This window comes from Thermobia domestica, chromosome 5, assembly GCF_964235325.1.
Source record: "Thermobia domestica chromosome 5, izTheDome1.hap1.1, whole genome shotgun sequence".
Classification (NCBI taxonomy): Eukaryota; Metazoa; Arthropoda; class Insecta; order Zygentoma; family Lepismatidae; genus Thermobia; species Thermobia domestica.
Window position 1 is genome coordinate 230,196,523 of NC_137458.1, and position 18,390 is coordinate 230,214,912.

At 35.3% G+C, this 18,390-nt stretch overlaps 1 protein-coding gene and 1 long non-coding RNA gene across 2 annotated transcripts in view; one reads left to right on the top strand and one right to left on the bottom strand.

The window, feature by feature from the left end:
• The window catches only part of LOC145684785 (uncharacterized), a 469,860-nt gene that overhangs the window by 445,423 nt on the left and 6,047 nt on the right, over positions 1–18,390 (bottom strand). The window lies entirely within an intron of this gene.
• The window catches only part of LOC145684784 (CLIP domain-containing serine protease B10-like), a 60,864-nt gene continuing 53,220 nt past the window's right edge, over positions 10,747–18,390 (top strand). The window contains exon 1 of the mRNA XM_081757154.1: positions 10,747–10,884. Coding sequence (XP_081613280.1) covers positions 10,808–10,884 — 77 coding nt within the window. The 5' untranslated portion in view covers positions 10,747–10,807. The remainder of the gene's footprint in view (positions 10,885–18,390) is intronic.

The window sequence follows — 18,390 nt, forward strand, 5'->3', positions numbered from 1 at the left end:
GTTCGCTGCTGCAACAAACCTGAAAACAACTTTAGATCTGGAATGCAGTGCAGAGACCTGAAACTGTACTCATATTATTTGTTCTGATTTGCAGGTCAAACTAACAGATGCACATATACATGCTGACTTAGAGTTCGCAAGGACGCACATCAACAAGCAATAGGAAGCTTGTAATCGGGAGCAGTGTTGAATTCAGATATATTCACCCCGGAACGGGGGGAAGAACTCCTGGGAGGAGAGGAGTTTGGATGAAGTAATTTCTACATTTTGTGATTGAAATTTTGGGAGTGTCTCCGGGGGGCAATGGATTTTCTTCGGGGGAGAGATTTCCCCCGGGCTACCTCCTGAATTAATCCCTGATCGGGAGTGATAAGAAAGTGTTTAGTTTATACCAAGGATGGTAACTGTTAAGAAGTTCTACGATATGCTTGACGCAGACATGTAATCAAAATAGAGGGCTCATAATTTAAAAATAGGCAAAATATAATCTATGACTTACGGTTCCCGAGATATGGCTCCTTAAATCTCCCGAAATTGGATTTTTTGTCCAATATCTCGTGAACGGTAAGAGTGACGCCAAAAATTCCATCACTTTCTCTGGTAGCTTTTGATGCTCTAACGAATAGATTGTTCAAAATTGAAAAAATCACAAATAACACACACACAGACGTGGAGAATTCAGTGACGAATTTTTCAAGTTCGTTGAAAATTAGCCAATATCGGTTGGGGGAGAAATTGCATCTACGTATGATTTTTTTTCTCTAATGTCTCAATTTGTAGTATAAAAGTATATTATAAGAGGCAGAGTGTGGATGCAAGGACAGGGGGCAGATCTTGTAATCTTGTAATTGAATAAACTCGTTTTTGGCCTAAAAATAAACACAAGCTTCATACAGTTAGTGCTGTTATTAACAGACTCAGCTCTAGGCAGTCAATTCCCTTGACACGTTGCTCCAATACAGACATCCCCACCAATAGCTGATTATTTGTAACACATTAGAAGACTGTGTGGATCTGTTATGGTATGAGCCTGATCTTGTTACGTTATAGTCAAGGTGTAGCTGAGGGGGATCGAATCTATCCGAGCCTAACTATACTGTTTCAGAGTTCGTAACTATTTAACTACATTTTGGTAAACATAAAGAAGGTTCCCATGTCAGCTTCTCCCAAACATGTTTCCCGTTACTGGATAGCACTATGAATTATGAAGCGTTATCTGTTCAAAAAGCAAAATCGAGTCAGGTGCGAAGAATCTTTACAATAAAGTTCGACAAAAAAATACATAGTAATACGTATGTGATACTACACGTACTCCTAGACTCTATGTAGTACTGTAAGAATGTTAAAGAAATCCCTAGAAGCTTATAGATGCATGATTATCATTATTTTATATAAATTCCAATAAGTTTTCGGTAAATCAAAATATTTCAATTATGTTTACGATTCTTAACCGTTATGTATTCACCAATTATCAAAATCAAACAAAAAAAACACGGATTTGGGCGATAGAGAGTTTATTATTATGCTACTCTTTATTCTTGTTAAAGATTAGAAGGAAAGCGTCAAAATACCTGTATCATTAAGGAAAAGTTATATTTCTAGCAAGGAATTACTTTACAGAAGCCCATTGGAGTAGGTAGGCTAAGAAGCAATGGAAATGTTATAGCTTACGTGCTTTTGTTTTCGTCCTTTTAGAGGTGAAAGTGAACAGGAAATAGGATAGTATAAACTTCTATATTCCGAAAAATTAGCACCGTTTTGGGAAGATTCGCAGATTGTAAGATTTTGAACTTTCGCCCTTGATTCAACACTTGGAGCCCCCAGTAATAACTATACTTTAAAATAGATAGATATGTAATATCATGTTATACAACTCATTTATTTAAAATAAAATGTTGCCTGTTACTTACAATATCTATTTCTGGATAGCTTTGTGATATATCATTTTGCAGTAAACATTCTTTCTGTTACTCAGCAACCGCATTAGTGTTTCAATTGGTATTCTATCTTTAGGCTAATTTGAAACTGCTCAGAAGTGAATCTACAGTTTAAAATTAACGAACATTCAGAATTCCTTAAACGTGAATCCGAGACCACGCTCACGAAAAGCAAGCGAATTTACTAACCAATAGGGTAAGCGTGAACCTTGACCGTATTTGTGCACTGCGTTTCCTAAGAACTACTTCCTCTCCGTATCAATGCGTATTAAAATACAAGGATGGTGGGTGGCGTACGTGTTATATCAAACCCGTTGAATAATACAATAGAACTATTTCCGCCTAACTGTACAGCTAATGTGTTGATTTTGAACGAGAAGTCTAGTACAAAGTCTAGTTTTCGATTTCCATTAAGTATTCATCAAGAGCTAATTGGGATTCCAGTATAAACTGTTTAACCCCTCTTACAGGTGCTGAACGGAAGAAAAGTTAAGCTATGTTATTCATAATGGTTATTTGGATGTTTTATAAACAACATCACTTCAAATCCTCAATCAATTCTACCCTCAGCTGCGCTTCTGACTTCATAAAAGAAACATGTACAGTATATCGTTTTACAATATAAGAACATGCGGCATCCGCTAGAAATGAAAATCTGGCAACAGCGCTGGATTCCATATGACTTTAAATTCTACATAAATATACTCAAAAAGACGCCAAATGGTAATAAACTTATAAATGGAATATTCTCGGACGCAAGTTGACTTCAAAGTGAAAAGACGCCACATGGAATGTATTATGTAAACAGCCGAATTTATTATTTTATCGAAAATCTGAGAACGGGACATGATTCTCCATATCTATAAACTATATATATACTGTAATCAAAATGTAATATACTCCAGTATTTCAAGGGGATGCCAAATGACTGAAATATGAAAAGACGCCACATGGATAGCGAGATGTATGTATATATATATATATATATATATATATATATATATATATATATATGTATATATATATACCGTATATATATATCTACCGTATATAGGTAGATAGATCCTGTATTAGCAACTATTATTTTATCTACTACACATTAGTAAATAATAGATTTGATTACCAGTAACTATTTGAATGAGGTACACTAAGTAACATGATTTTCTTAAAAATAGTTTTATTTTACGAAACGCGAAATCGTATTTTATAATACATATTTTCCAGGAATATATTTAGCTTTTACCTATAATTTAATAGTATACGTACTTAATTAGTATATAAATTTCGATAATTGATAGAAATTCCATTTGTAGAGAGGGTACAGAGCACTTGGTATATCGCCACACTTCGCTGATTTTCAAAACTTCTCTAGACATACATTATTTACACGTTAATATTAACTGAGGCACACATTTTTCATATTAAAATAATAACATCTATACTTAAACTTATGCCCTGAATTGAGCATTTGTATCAATCATAAGTCTCTCAGTACCTTTAGACTTATGACATATAGTCTAAGAATAATGGTGCATACCACAATTACTTTGTTTCCCGCACAAATTGGTTCGGAGATGTTACTATTTTCAAATGCAGTGGAATAATACTACCAATGATTCAAACTGCATATTCAAATTGGTATTTTAGTCTTGTAGTTTTTTGCATTTATTTTATATATTTTCAAGTGTTTACTGGTTTAAATGTTTTACAGTATTGAAATAAGATATCTAGATATTGTGTAAATCAATTTCTAAAATTATTAGTGCGTAATTACATTGTATATTATATTGAGTTGTGAGTGAATAATTCGGATTTTTATGAACTGATTGGAAACACTTGCCAATGTTTCATGTTGTTCAGTTCCAAGCATGAAATCGGACAAATAAGTAAATTTTGCAGACTCTGCAGAAACAGCTAGAGCGAACGCGAAATAATAAGCATTTTCAAGAACAAGATTACGTTTTACATGTTTACTTAGGTTGAATGTTCACTAAAAGGATAGAGAAGAACTAGAGGAAATATGTCTCTGTTCTAATAACTACATCAAACTTTAATGGCAATCAATTACATAAGTGGCATTCAATTATCGCATTTTGCCATCGTTAATTTTATTTTTGGAACTTTATAATTTAAGAAAACTATAAAACATCTAATTTCTGGTGTAGGGACATTTCTTATTTAAAACAAATGAGATATTACTATTTTATTCACATATTCAGAAATAAACTACAAATTGTCTAGATATTAATTTCAAATAGTTTTTATGTTTCAGATTTTATTTTTCGAATTTAATCTCATATTTCATTTCTGTCTTGCGTAAGAAGTTGGACATAATCCTAGAAATGTGGGAGTCCTAATCTTAAATTTTATTTCGAGTCAAATCTAATTTTCATTTTAGTGGTACAAAATTTACAAAACATCGGAAAATATGAAACTAGTTTACTCGTGAATTATACATGAAGAATTAGATCATAATGTAAATCCAGTGTTATAAAAGCACTTTATGAATTCGTCTGGTGCGCTGACGTACATAATTAAAACACACTACAGAAAGCTGGCGCAGACGTATTCCTTAGTTTCTTAATTCCGAAATTTGTTCTGCAAAACTTGAACCCGTTCTCGAGAAAGTTTTATTACTGCACGTACCTTTACGTTACGTCTACGAGCTTCTAGATTATCAATCTCAGCAAAGATCCTGATTAAAACCGTAGGTAACTTTAAAGATGTGGTTTAGTGGTATTCAGAAAATAAACGACACAAGATCTATGTCAGTCGTCATCATGGACTTAACTTCAGTTCTATACTCTGCTTATACCAGACTTAGATTTAAATTATAGCAGAAAGCGAATCATGTTTGTATATGTGAAACAGTATTCATTTCAAATTTAACACCGTCGAGAGGGAGGATGTTCGGCACAATTGTTACAAGACTAGTAAATAATTATTAGCCATCATTACTTCGTCTCTGAGATAATAATACGCTACCATTCAAGAATATGTCAAAATTAGAGCTGAACGTCAGTCAAAAACACTGAACTGGAAAATTCATGATCATCCAGATCTACCAGGTATGTGTCGTAGAAATCAGTTTGTGCTAGGGTTTACCTTTTCTGTAAATAAGGCAATTCATAAATAGACAGTAAAATGATACTCTAAATTAATCTCTTTTAAGACTTCTGAAATTTGATTTATGAGATTTCATTTTGTACCTCTTACAAAACACTCCAAACTAAAGCCCAGAATTAGTAGAGATCTCTCTACAACACCTCCAAAATTCTGCTTGAAACAAAGATACGAATTTATGCTAATTAGAATGAACTACACGGAAAAGAAGGATAAAGGTGACAACAAAAAAATCATGATCAACTGTTGCATGTATAATATTCCATTCTACTTAATAGAAGAAAGTATGAGATCATTGAGCGAAAGCAAGAATACTTTATTGAAAATGGTTAAAGAAATTTGTCTTAAACACAACACGGAGAAAACAAAATCATATAAAAATTTATCCAGTAGTCAATATTATTAACGTAAAATATTTAGAAAAAAATATAATACACTAGAATATTTGTTTGCAAAAGTTAGTCCTTAATTCGTAGGGATGGACGTGCATGTAAGACTTTTATAAGCAAAGTTTATGGGAAGACATTTAGGATGTTAAAGGAGGAATAGATTGATGGAGATTAATAACGCAGTATGGGAATTTAAAATATTCATTCTAGAATGAAGTTCTAGTTAAGGAGCCCTAGCAAAAGAAAGCTTGACCTGATTTATTAATACATTAATATATAAAATATAAAAATATTATCAGAAGACATTTTTGCAACATTAAATGAACTGTGTATTGTTTGGATAACATTTTATGTACTTATGTAGTTCTTACTTTTATTTGAGCTCTTGATCTTGTTAGTGTTCTTTGAGATTTTAAGTTTGCTGTTGTATCTCAATTATTTACTCGTTGTTGTCTTTATATATCAGTGTTAGTAGTTCTAGTTCTATGTACTCGTAAGATACAAGCAGAAAAAACACTCAAGCTACGATTGAATTACCACTTTACTTTAAATCTTTAGTTTTAGTCGTAAAGCACTCATATAGTTTTAATTTAGTTTTCCTTCATCACTTTTACTTTCAGAACAGATTTTAGATTTTTTCATTTCACTTTCGGTTTACATAGTATTCGTTGTTGTATCTTTTGTACTAAAGACCTACGCTGCGAATACATTTTTTTAGGTTTCATATTAGATCGTATAAATATTCTAGTCGTTGAAATCTCTACTAGAAGGCAACAAACAAATGTTATTTTTCGATGTGTATTTAGTATTCAAATCTCTCAATTACCAATATTGGTGTGATACCAGGTAACCGAAAAAAGTTCTTGCCGTTCTAGAGCAGTGATAAACAAAGAGAAATATAGTGGACGGTACGTACCTTAAGGTTTGGAAGTAATCTCCTTCAGCATCCAACACCTATCGAAAACATTGCTGCAGCTACGCCATACTCTAGCGACAAAATTGGGTAGTCGTGGATGCAAAGAAGTCCGTGAATGCATTTCGCTGGTCTCCCTCATTTGCGAAGGATCTCCCGCGGTTGTCGAGGGAATGAAACAGGTGGTAATCTGTTATCGCAAGATCCGGTGAATACGGTGCATGCCACAGTGTCTCCCAGCCAAGTTGCTGAAGTGTCTCCTGGGTCCTCTTTGCCCCGTGTCACTTGCCATTGTCATGCAGGAACAGCACACTCTTGCGATTCACCAATACTAACTTCTTCTACTGTAATGCACGGTGCACTCTTTGCAACTGCAGAGAGTAAAAGTCAGCAGTGATCTGATCAGGTGGAAAGAGCTCATAATGCACCATTCGCCGACAATTCCACCATACATAGAGCATAACCTTTCATGGATGCAGAAGTAACTTGAGGTGTAAAGAACAGTGTCACGTAGCGACAACCAATGTGTGCTATGCTTAGAAGTGTTATAGAAGACCCACCTTTCGTCACCAGTGAGCAAGCGGTTGAAGATGTGTATGTTCAGCTGCCGAGTGAGCAAGGACAAACAGGTAGTCACTCGCTGTTCCTTGTTGGTTGCCAATGTGTAGGGTACCTACTTGCTTAACTTGTATAACTTTCCTATTCCATGCAGGTACAGACTGACTGATTAGTCGGAAACATAAAACCTGCAAGTTTATCACACATTAGATAATTGTCCTCCTCGATGCTGCTTCTTCCAGCGCCTCGTCATCCAACACACGATTCCGTCAACTGCGAGGTTCATCCGAAAGGTTCACATCTCCAGAACGAAATTTCCGGAAGCAATGCTTGGTGATGCGTTTGTTCACAGCATTCTCTCCGAATGCCTGGCATATATGGCGACTTGATGCAGCGGCTAACAGAGCAATTTCAAAGTACTACAACAAACTAACGCGAACAAGTTGCTTCGATACCTCCACTTCTCTTCGACACTGGACGAGCTATGTTTGTTGTATGTGTGTGTATTACTGAAGTTAGATGGTCAGACTAACTCCTGATTGCTTGGCAGCCACGTGGCTCATTGGGTTTCCTCTCTGTGAGTGGATGATGAATGTGACATCCAAAACGACACGGACATTTTTAATCACCTGGTAGAATGACTATTTATAAGATAAGCATATTTTGACCACGTTAATATTCAAATACTATTCAAAAGCTATGTAGTTTCTTCTCAATAAGAACAAAAGGTGACAAGTAAATATATTCCTTTATATAAATTATAGTATAAGATCGAAAAGTCCAATCAACATATACGAAATATAATATTTCATTTGAAATCATCTTTTAACAGTGTAGGAAATACAATATATTCAGTAAACCATTAACTACAGTGAAAAAAGGAAAATTAAAATTCGTTTTTTTAATGCATTGAGTATTAGATATGTATTTTTGCTGAATTTATATACAATAGAAACTGCAATATTTTATTCAGAAGATTCCAAAAATAACTCGTAATATTTGTAAAATAAATAGGTTTCAAATATTATATAGATTGTTCTCGATATATAGGGACGATTTCGAATGGCATCTACCTTAACGGAAGCTATGTTACCACCATCGATGAAATCATTGGGTGGACTTGCATCTTGACAATTGCCCGACAGCAAAATTTTCACTGTAGGAGACTGGCGCGAAAGGTAGACATGTCTATTCGTAACTACTTCCGGACAGACGTCTAAAATTCTTTAATTGTGTATGGTCTCCTGCGACACAAGGCTCGTTTCAGAAAACCGAAAGAGATAATCCATTGGTGATGTATTGGATTATTTTACGAAAAGATTGTGGACGAATGACACAAATGCCAGTTCTTGCCCAACCTGTCTCTTCTTCCAACACACGGTAGGAGGAAGTGTGATTTTATGCCATTTCTTGATGAGACCTCAAACGATACCTGTCCATTTCGTATAAATAGGGAATTGGCCACAATTAGAATTGTGAGCTTGTCATTGTATAAGTATCAAGCAGCAGGCCCGTAGCCAGCCCAAAAATTTAGGGGGGGGCGGTAGAAGTTAGGGGGGCCCGACCCAATCATGTTATACTTCATCACCATATTATAGTTCATTTGCAAGCCTACCGTGAAATTTTATGGGGGGCCCGCCCCCTCTTGCCCCCCCCCCCGTGGATGCGAGCCTGTTCAGCAGTGATCATGTAACCTCTGCGAATACTTTCCTTACATTCAGTGAGCTACATTTGAAAGCTCATCACATCTTCTGGACGATAACGTTACTTTATCGATAACGATAATTTTACGTTGATTGTAGCACTTATCAAGATAAACATATGGCTAATCCATTGTAACAACGAACCTCCACTTCCCCCGAAATGGTTCCGGTCATAAAGTTTTAAACAGATGCATGAAGCGACTTGGTCCTTTTTTCCCTTGTATGAATCACTCCAAACCGTGTCTTATTTACCACTTTCAACATCTGTCAGAAACTATTTTCGGACAGAGTTAATCCTTATTCCTTACCGAATTTATAATGATTTTTAATTTTGTTTATGCTGAAAGTGCTGTTAGGCAACCATCCCAACATGCATTGAGTTTTGATGGCATTCTTTATAATACACAATTACTACACATGTGATGCTCAGTCAAAGATTCAAGGTACCCACACCATTAGAGTCTTCATTCCCTTCCAGAATGGTGGTGGCCGCACAGGTCTGTAAGGTCGTCACTATAGAGCGAAAACAAACCTTAATACGAGTACTGTGTTCTGAAAAGTTGCTTGGTTTACAACAATCAAACAATAGACTTAATATTTAGAAACACGTGTAATCAGGTAAAGTATATTATATCCGATAGACTCATTATTTTCTGCTGCATTTTGAAACATTACAATATTATTTTTCGGTTCTCTGTTTAAAACTATAACTCTCGTATATATATTCGTAAAAAATATAATAAAAAATAATTAATTTTAGGAGGAAGAAAAATATATTTTCTGGGTTGTTGAATAAAGAGTTCAGAAGAAAACACTCATAAAAGTCTTCACGTGGAATATTCCACTGTGTGGGGTAGAAACATAACCATTACACAAAAGCGATGACAGAAGAATAGAAGCTTTCAAAATTTAGGTATGGAGAAGAATAGAAATAATTATCTGAGTCGGGCGGAAAGCGAATTAGGGTTTGTTAGATAGGGTTGGGGTGAAAAAGCAATTTAGATCCACTTAGAAAGATGAAGAGGAATTAGTTAGAACATTAGTTGTAAAGGAATTGTATCAAGAGTGACACCCTAGTGGGTATGGTGGTATGGAATAGAGGGAGGAGACGAAGAAGGCTGCAGTTGGTGGAGGATGTTGAAACTAAACAATGACGTGAAGACGAAAACGTTAGTTTAAGATTGTGGAGCATTTCAGCTTCCCAGTTGCAGTAAGTGATCTGCCAATATTGACAGAATACTTACGGCGATGATAGTGATTATTCATTACACATTTTTGATAGAAATGAATTATGGTTAGCATAAAAACGCAAAATATGAAGTGTAAAAATGAATAAGATACCTACATATGCATTACCAATATTTAATATTAATATTCTACAAATTGTGTACACTGTAATGGAAACAAATGCAGACATTTTTTCATTCAACGTAGGGTGTTAAACACAGAAATGACAATGAAACAGTATAATATATTGTGTTTTGAAGTTACAGACCGAATGTAAGGAAAGACGTAGAATAATGAGAACTTAATGTACTAGTAGGATTTTTCTGGGAACGCCAGATATGTTCACAAATTCTCTACATGCTTTGTAGTACGCATACTATTACCTTCATACTGTTTTCCGAATTCAAAATTAATGTCTCCTTATTTGAAAGGAATTAGGGGAAAAATACGAAAATATTTAGGAAAGTGAGATGTTTCTAAACGTATGACGAAATCTGGTATATTTTGCTATTCCCATGTTGAATCTCCCAATTATTTTCGAATGTTGTCCTAATCGTTCACAGCACGTAAGTTTTATTCACTTAATTAATATCTATAACATAAAATATGAGCTTTTTAGTTTAACGTCCCACAACTATGTCTTTAGGCTAAAGGAGATGGGTGATTAATGAAAGTAAAATTAATTTTCTGCGCTTTCCCTCCAAGAATCGTACCCGGGAGTACATACAGCAAAAACACATGCGTTAGCATAATCTAGTTAGACTAGTGAGAAAAAGGACCTATAATATGAGTTGAACTATGTTCAGTAGTATTTTGCCTAACTACGAACGTTTAAAAGAGTAATTTAACTTCTTGTTCTCTTGAGTATGCAGCACACAAGTAAGAAGAACGTTTATGAGAATTAAAGGTGGTAAGCCAGTAAAGAGAGAGGATTATCCTTGGGTAGTAGGACTCAAAATGGAGGATCAAATTAAGTGTGGAGGATCACTTATTAATGACAGATATGTCCTAACTGCTGGACATTGCATTGATGGGTAAGATTATATCTTTCTTATTTCTATGTTTACATTAGCAACATTTGGATATTATTATTATCATTATTATTATTAATATTAATAATAATAATAATAATAATAATAATAATAATAATAATAATAATAGTAGTAGTAGTAGTAGTAGTAGTAGTAGTAGCAGCAGTAGTAGTAGTAGTATTAAAGCTTAAGCGATTTACAAAACAAATAGTCATATTTTCTAGTAATGCTTTTGTCAAGTAGACTCGAATTACCGCAGATGTGTAAGGCGAATAAACATACGCCTCTTCCGATATCTCATATTTCTCTTCACAATTATTTAGTCGCTTCTAGAACTCAGAAATGACGTGCTCAGTGCACAAAAGAATTAAATCCACTTTTTTAGCCATTTTGAACGTATTTCATTTTCAAGATTCTTATCTGAAGCTTCTACTAGAACTTAAAGGATTCATGTATATAGGCAGGGATCTGAGAGGGGTTGAGCATGCATGGAAAGCCTAATGCAGTTTTATTTCTGATTATTGTTATAGTTACTATAGTGATCGTGAAAACCAATATCGTCGCCCACCAGCGTGGTCGACAACTTGTGGGAAGGAGAAAAGGTGTGGTTCGCAGAAAATTGTGGATCTTCACGCTGGGGGTCCTAGTAGCCGTCCTAATTGTCACAAGGACATGAACGATAACTGGTTGGAAAGCTTATACAATACAAATTTCGACGAGATAACTCTTGTGCACCCCATGGCCATCACGTGAAAGAAGAAGATGAAGAGAATAAAAATTGGAAGAAAAACGGATTTTTCTAAAATTAATGGGACGCTGGTAACACTGTTGTTTTTCATATGCAGGAAAAAATAATCATACATGTACGCCATACATTGTCAACAATCATATAAGAAAATCAAGGGCAAGATCCAATAAAAAGAGCAATAAAAATTCGGAACTTTGTACTTTCGATGGTCACACCGCACATATTTTTCGATAAATAACACTACTGCCAGCGTTCCTCAAAGTTTAAACATGTCACTTTCATTCATAAGAAAGTATACACTGGAGAAATGAGCAAATTCAATACTCCCATTTACCCATTGTAACCCCGATGGCAAAATATAGGGTATCAGTAGTTAGTATATTAATTTATTTATATTGATACCAATTTTTATGCGTGTAGCTAATTTGAGATAGGTTTAAAGACAATTTGAGTTTGGTATTATGGATAACATTATTTGAAATGCATCTTTAGTTGTAAAACCACTATCATATTGTTAATAAATGCAACTCAAATAAAAATATATTAGCATTACAACAACTTTATTTGCACTTACCTTCATTCGTTGAACATTTGTATTCCTGATTTTAATACAGCCAATTTCAAATGACAACTAACGCGCACATCTTCACGTGTTGTGTTGTTTAATAACACTGCTTCATTTCACAAACGAACTGTTCGTGATTTTCAAAACTTCCACTTCTTTAACTAAACTAAACATGAATCATTTAAGACCTAACGTATCGTGACTTTTGCGTTAAAGATTGCATATCAGCTTTAAAAAATTAATATAATACTAATGATTTGTTCTTCTTATTCATTGGACTTCTTTAGCCTAGACGGCATATACGTGAGACGTAGAACTCCTTTTTCATCATTGCAATTGGGAATAATTTACTTACTCACTATCGGCTTCTTCGCAGTAATATTTTGTCACATGATATTTGCAATTGTCATTACAAGCACAATAACTGCAGCAAGGCGACTTATTTACAAAACACCTGCAAGGCAGTGTTTTGCAGATTTTCCTTGTGCAAGGTGGAATTAAATTATCTGATACGGCAGGCTGTCATCATAAAGAACGTATGGCTTTATTGTCATCTAAAAGAAACAAACTTGGTTAAATCTAAAGGCTCTGCAAACGGAATTGTGGGGTTACTCCAATAGTAGAGTTAAGCAGTGCATTGCAGTACATGTTGTCGGAAGAGTTGGAGGTGCACGGTAAACAACCACTGTCATTAACTGCTGATGAGAAAGGAGAGGATGGTGGGTGTGGCAGCAACTGGAACCCCTGCTCATTAATGTCATTAATGGTTATCCGAATAATGTGGGGACGAGCGTTGTCGTGTTGCAGGAGCTCAATTTTCGCCCATTTTCCTGGCCGTTTTCTGTGAGTTGCAAGGCGCAAACTCCGAAGCAATGTCACGTATGATTCTCTTTTACTTTTGGTCCCGGCTTCCAACCAGTCAATTAGGATGATTCTATCCTTGTTCCAGAAGACTGTGGCCATGCTTTTTGCCTACAGAGTGCTTTGGCTGGGACTGCCTTTATGCATCTACTGCATTGATTGGGCTTTGATCTTTGGCTCATGGTAGTGCAGCCAATTCTCGTCGCGTAACGAGTTTGGATATGAAGCCTTCCGGATCCTGGCTGTAGCGTTGCACATGCTCACCGCTCACGTCCTTGCACTTTTGTCATTGTGTTGCATTTAGGGATTTGGTAACTCAGTTTGCAGACACCATACCCATCTTAAGGTGTTCGTTCACTACGCGGCGCAGAGTAATTCTGGCAAGTTCTGTGGCCATCTCTAGTTCCGTGAACGTGATGCACCTGTTGTCCTGAATAAGTCGCACTACTCTTGAAATGTTCACTGGTGTTGTCACAGTTACTTTCTTTTCAGAACTGGTTTGTTTCTCCGTTGATTTGCGGTCACTTTTCCAGCCATCCGCCCAGTTGTTTCCCTTTTCGCGTGATGGTTTGCAATTTCCACACATAGTCCAGGATCTAATATAGTACAATAGCAAATCAAAGGAGCCATGATATCCAGGATTTTTTGAGTCAGGTGCTATTTGACTATCTACCAACTTTAGCACACCCGAATGGCAATCTCAAGAAAAGTGTGAAGCCTGACTTGATGAATGTCATCGATAAAAAAGAGTTCTTGTAATAAGCATCTGCAAGAATTAAATTTTCTTGAGAACCAAGTATAAGTTTTAAATGGACTGGACCTGGTTCATAGCGTCCTAAACAATGTTTTATCAAGTTTAGAAACTTTCAAAGACTGCCGAGCACTAACTAATAAAAGTTGAAAGATTTCTCCACAACAGTATAACACCACGAGTGAACCTTGTGTATGACAGGTAGAATAACATCCGTATATCACTTAAAATGGTGAAAACAATTTCAGAAGTACGGAGAAGTCTCCTCTACTAATAGAAATACATAGTGATCTGCCTAAGATTACAAAACAGTTGTTCCGTTACATAGCTTTGTCTCAAAACAAAAGGAACTTCGTCAAGCTCATTTCAGAGTGTTTAACAAACTAATCATTTCTGCAGGTAAACAGTTTTTTGTGTCTGGTAGTTTTGAAAACTAAAACGACTGTTACCTAAAGCATGATGATCAGTTAAGAAGAAGGTATGAAATAATGAAAACTAACCACAATGAAGCAGACACAAGAATTTTTCTAACTGCATTTGATTCCGTTGGAAACAAAGGAAGTGTAAACCTAATAATTTACAGCCCAGATACGGATGTGATCGTGTTAGCCATATAATACTAGCACGATTTGAAAGACGTCTATTACCATAGTTTGTGGTTTGTCGATGGTGTTGGAGAAAGGAAAAGACGTCTAGGATGTCATATAGCTTCAGAAGCACTTCGGATAAAATTATCCAATGATTATCAGCTCATCATGTTTTACAAGCTGTGACTCGACGACCAAAGTAGGAACCAACAGTGTGCTTTTAGTTTAGCAAGAATATCGGATTCTGTTTTAGATGTGCTATAGGTTTTACATAAACAACACCTGAATGATACAGAACTTCACCAAATAGAGCTTGTCTATTTAAAGATTGTTACGAAAAAGCAAAATTGTTGTGATGAAACCAGATACATGCACTTGCTGTCATCTCCATCAGCAGTTAATGAATTTGGTTGTTTACCGGGCACCTCCAACTCTCCGACAACATGTACTGAGATACACTTCTCAACTGTGCTATTGGAGTAACTCCAGAGCATTTAGATGTAACCAAGTTTTTCTTTTCTTGGATGACAATAAGACCATACAGCCACTTATGATGATGACATAGCCTGCTGTACCAGATATCTCAATTCCACCTTGCACATGGAAAATTTGCAAAACACTGTCTTGCAGGTGTTTTGTGAATAAGTCGTCTTCCTGCAGGTATTGCGCTTGTAAGGACAATTGCAAATATCATGTGACAAAATATTACTGCAAAGAAGCCAGTAGAGACTAAGTAAATTATTCCCAATTGCAATAATTAAGAACAAACGATTAGTATTATTTTTTCAAAAACTGATATGCAAACTTTAACCCAACAGTTATGATACGTTAGGTCTTAAGTGATTCATGTTTTGTTTAGTTAAAGAAGTGGAAGTTTTGAAAATCACGAACAGTTCGTTTGTGAAATGAAGCAATGTTATTAAACAAAACAACACGTGAAGATATGCGCGTTAGTTGTCATTTGAAATTGGCTGTATTAAAATCAGGAATACAAATGTTCAACAAATGAAGGTAAGTGCAAATAAAGTTGTTGTAATGTTAATATATTTTTATTTGAGTTGCATTTATTAACAATATGATAATGGTTTTACAACTAAAGACGCATTTCAAAAATGTTATCCATGATACCAAACTCAAATTGTATTTAAACATATCCCAAAGAAGCTATAAACATAAAAATGGGTACCAATATAAATAAATAAATTTACTAACTACTGATACCCTGTATTATGTCATTGGCCTTACGATGGGTAAATGGGGGTATTGAATTTGCCCTTTCCCCACTGTTTTTTTTTCTTATAAAAAAAGCCACATGTTTAAAGTTTGAGGAACAAGGGCAATATTGTTATTTGCCTCTCTGGCAACCCTAGCGATGCCCGTATTTTTCACAGGCACATGAAATGTACCTCGTTGGAAAACTTGTAAAAAACAGATTAAAATTAGATAACTTCTGAGCCCCCATGCCCAACCCGTAAAAGAGGAGGAAGAAGAAGAAAATCAAAAATAAAGAACGATGTTAATTTCGTGGGAATCTGGCAACACTGTTTTTTGTCTTTGCAGGGGAGCACAAAAGTTACTTCTCTGAAGTCTGTGTTCCAAATGCTTTCCAACGAGATATAGTTGATGTCCCTGTGACAATTAGGGGTATCGCTAGCGCTTCCAACGTGACGATAATCCATCGAAAAATATGTATAAAGTGACCATCGAAAGTACGAAGTTCCGAATTTTTATCTCTCTTGCTATCGTGTCTAGGCCCTTGATTTTTATATGATTTTGTCAATGTATGACGTACATGTGAGGTTACTTTTTTCCTGACTACGATATACAACAGTGTTGTCAGCGTCCCACAAATTTTAGAAAAATTCGTTTTTCTTCCAAGTTTTTATTTTCTTCTTCTTCTTCTTCTTCTTCTTCTTTTACGTGATAGTCACTGGGTGCAAAAAATGTTATTTCGTTGGAAATTGTGTTGTAAATGCTTTCCAACGAAGTAGAGTTCATGTCCTGTGACAATTAGGAGGGCTACTAGGACTGCAAACGTGACGGTCTACGATTTTCTGAGAACCACACCTTTCCCCCCTGACCCAAGTTGTTGACCACGCTGGTGGGCGACGACATCGCTTTTCACGATCACTATAGTACCTATAACAATAATCACAAACAAAACTGCGCTGACTTTCCATGCATGCTCTACTCCCTCAGATCTTGGACTAATGTATATTGTAAATAACTCTTGAAATCTAGAAAGAGTAATTGTATTTGATTTTGTTGTGCTCTGAGAGTCCTCAATATTCCCTTATAAGAAGGTAGTTAATAAAGAACATCATAATTATCTTTGTAACAAATATCTCTTCTAAATTACGTAATATTGATATAAACAGAAAATAGTAGACATATTTTACGTAATAAAGTTCGCACAATGATTTTCCTTAATGAGTCAAGCATGCCTAGGTAGTTATTATTTTCCAAATTATCATGTATGGAGTTGATATATTTGTGTATGCGCTGCAAATATTATACATACCGTAACTAGTGTTCTGTCATAAATATCTCCGGCTTCTTAACCCTGCAATACGCGCGCGGGCTACTATTGTAGCCCAGCGTTTTTGTTTTCCTTGCCGCAAGGTAATTTGAGATGCTAACACAGAGGGTGTCTGTGTACCTTTCTATCAACTATCATTCTGCGTGTTAAGTGTGTGGTCGAACGTAAAATCGAAACGTGCTCATTGTTATTCTGCTTGAAAGTTTCATGGGCTACATCTGTAGCCCGCGCGACTATTGCTGTCACGAATGTTCCAAAACGTCTAAGTTTTTTCATTATAGTTTGAGTGTTGATCAGATGGTCAATGAGTTTGCAAAATGCCAATTCTGATGAGGAATGTTTTCTAGATTGCGATAGTGAAGCTGAAGAATATTTTGGGACGGAAGAACTGCATTTTTCGGACACAGAAATAGTAAAAATTCAGATGATGTTACTGAGAATTCTGGGTGGCAGGAATCACTGATACTTGCTGATGATAATGATAATAAATACAGTTCTGAACAAATTATTATGTAGCAAAAGACAATTTCAGATAGAAAAACCTCCTACTCGTAATATTTGTACTCGTGCTCATAATATTTTGCTTTCGTTTTCCTGGACCTAAACGTGAGGCCAGGTCTGCGTTGTCGTAACTTGAATGTCTAGAATTGTTTTTACATGCAAACATTTTCATACTTATAGTTGATTGTAGCAATATTTACATTGACAGAGTTGGAAAAAGATTTGTACGTGACCGTGATGCAAAACTTACAAATGAGACTGAAATACGTGCCCTTCTTGGCATTTTGATGCTTTTGATGAGTGGTGAATGCATGAAGGAAAGTGTGCATTGACCACTCAATCACTTGTGTGCAGAACATGCTTCGAGGATTTTGAATAGGAAAACAGAAAAGGAAAAATATATGAGAGTAAATAGCATATTTATCATTGTGCAAAATCTTAATCAAACTTTTGATAGCAAGAAATCATAAAAACTATTTCGCTAAAAAGGTATATGTTTTGTCGATAATACGTTTATCTGTAAGCTTTGTGTGTAAACTTTTTGTAAAATAATGCGTAGTTTTTAAAGCATTCCGACATATATATGTTTACGATGAAGAAAAGTTCGAAATGCACCAGATTGGTGCAATTGTTGCTTAATACTAATAACTTTTGCAGTACTATTCGTATATTACTTTTGAAAAATGAATGGCGTTGATCTTCTTTGTATATACATAACTTTCAAAATAAATATATTTCTCAAATTCGGTACACTGAGAAAAAAAAATGTAGGTGGCGTACTTAAAAAGATAGGTTACATGCGTAATTCCTGTAGTTTTTGGACTTAACGTACAGCAGACGTATAACTGAAAATACATGTTTTATAAAACTTTCTGTATAAGTGTACCATCTATAAGTATTTTCCGTATGAAACAATATAGGCGGTCAGGATCTCACATACAAATGGACGTATATAGC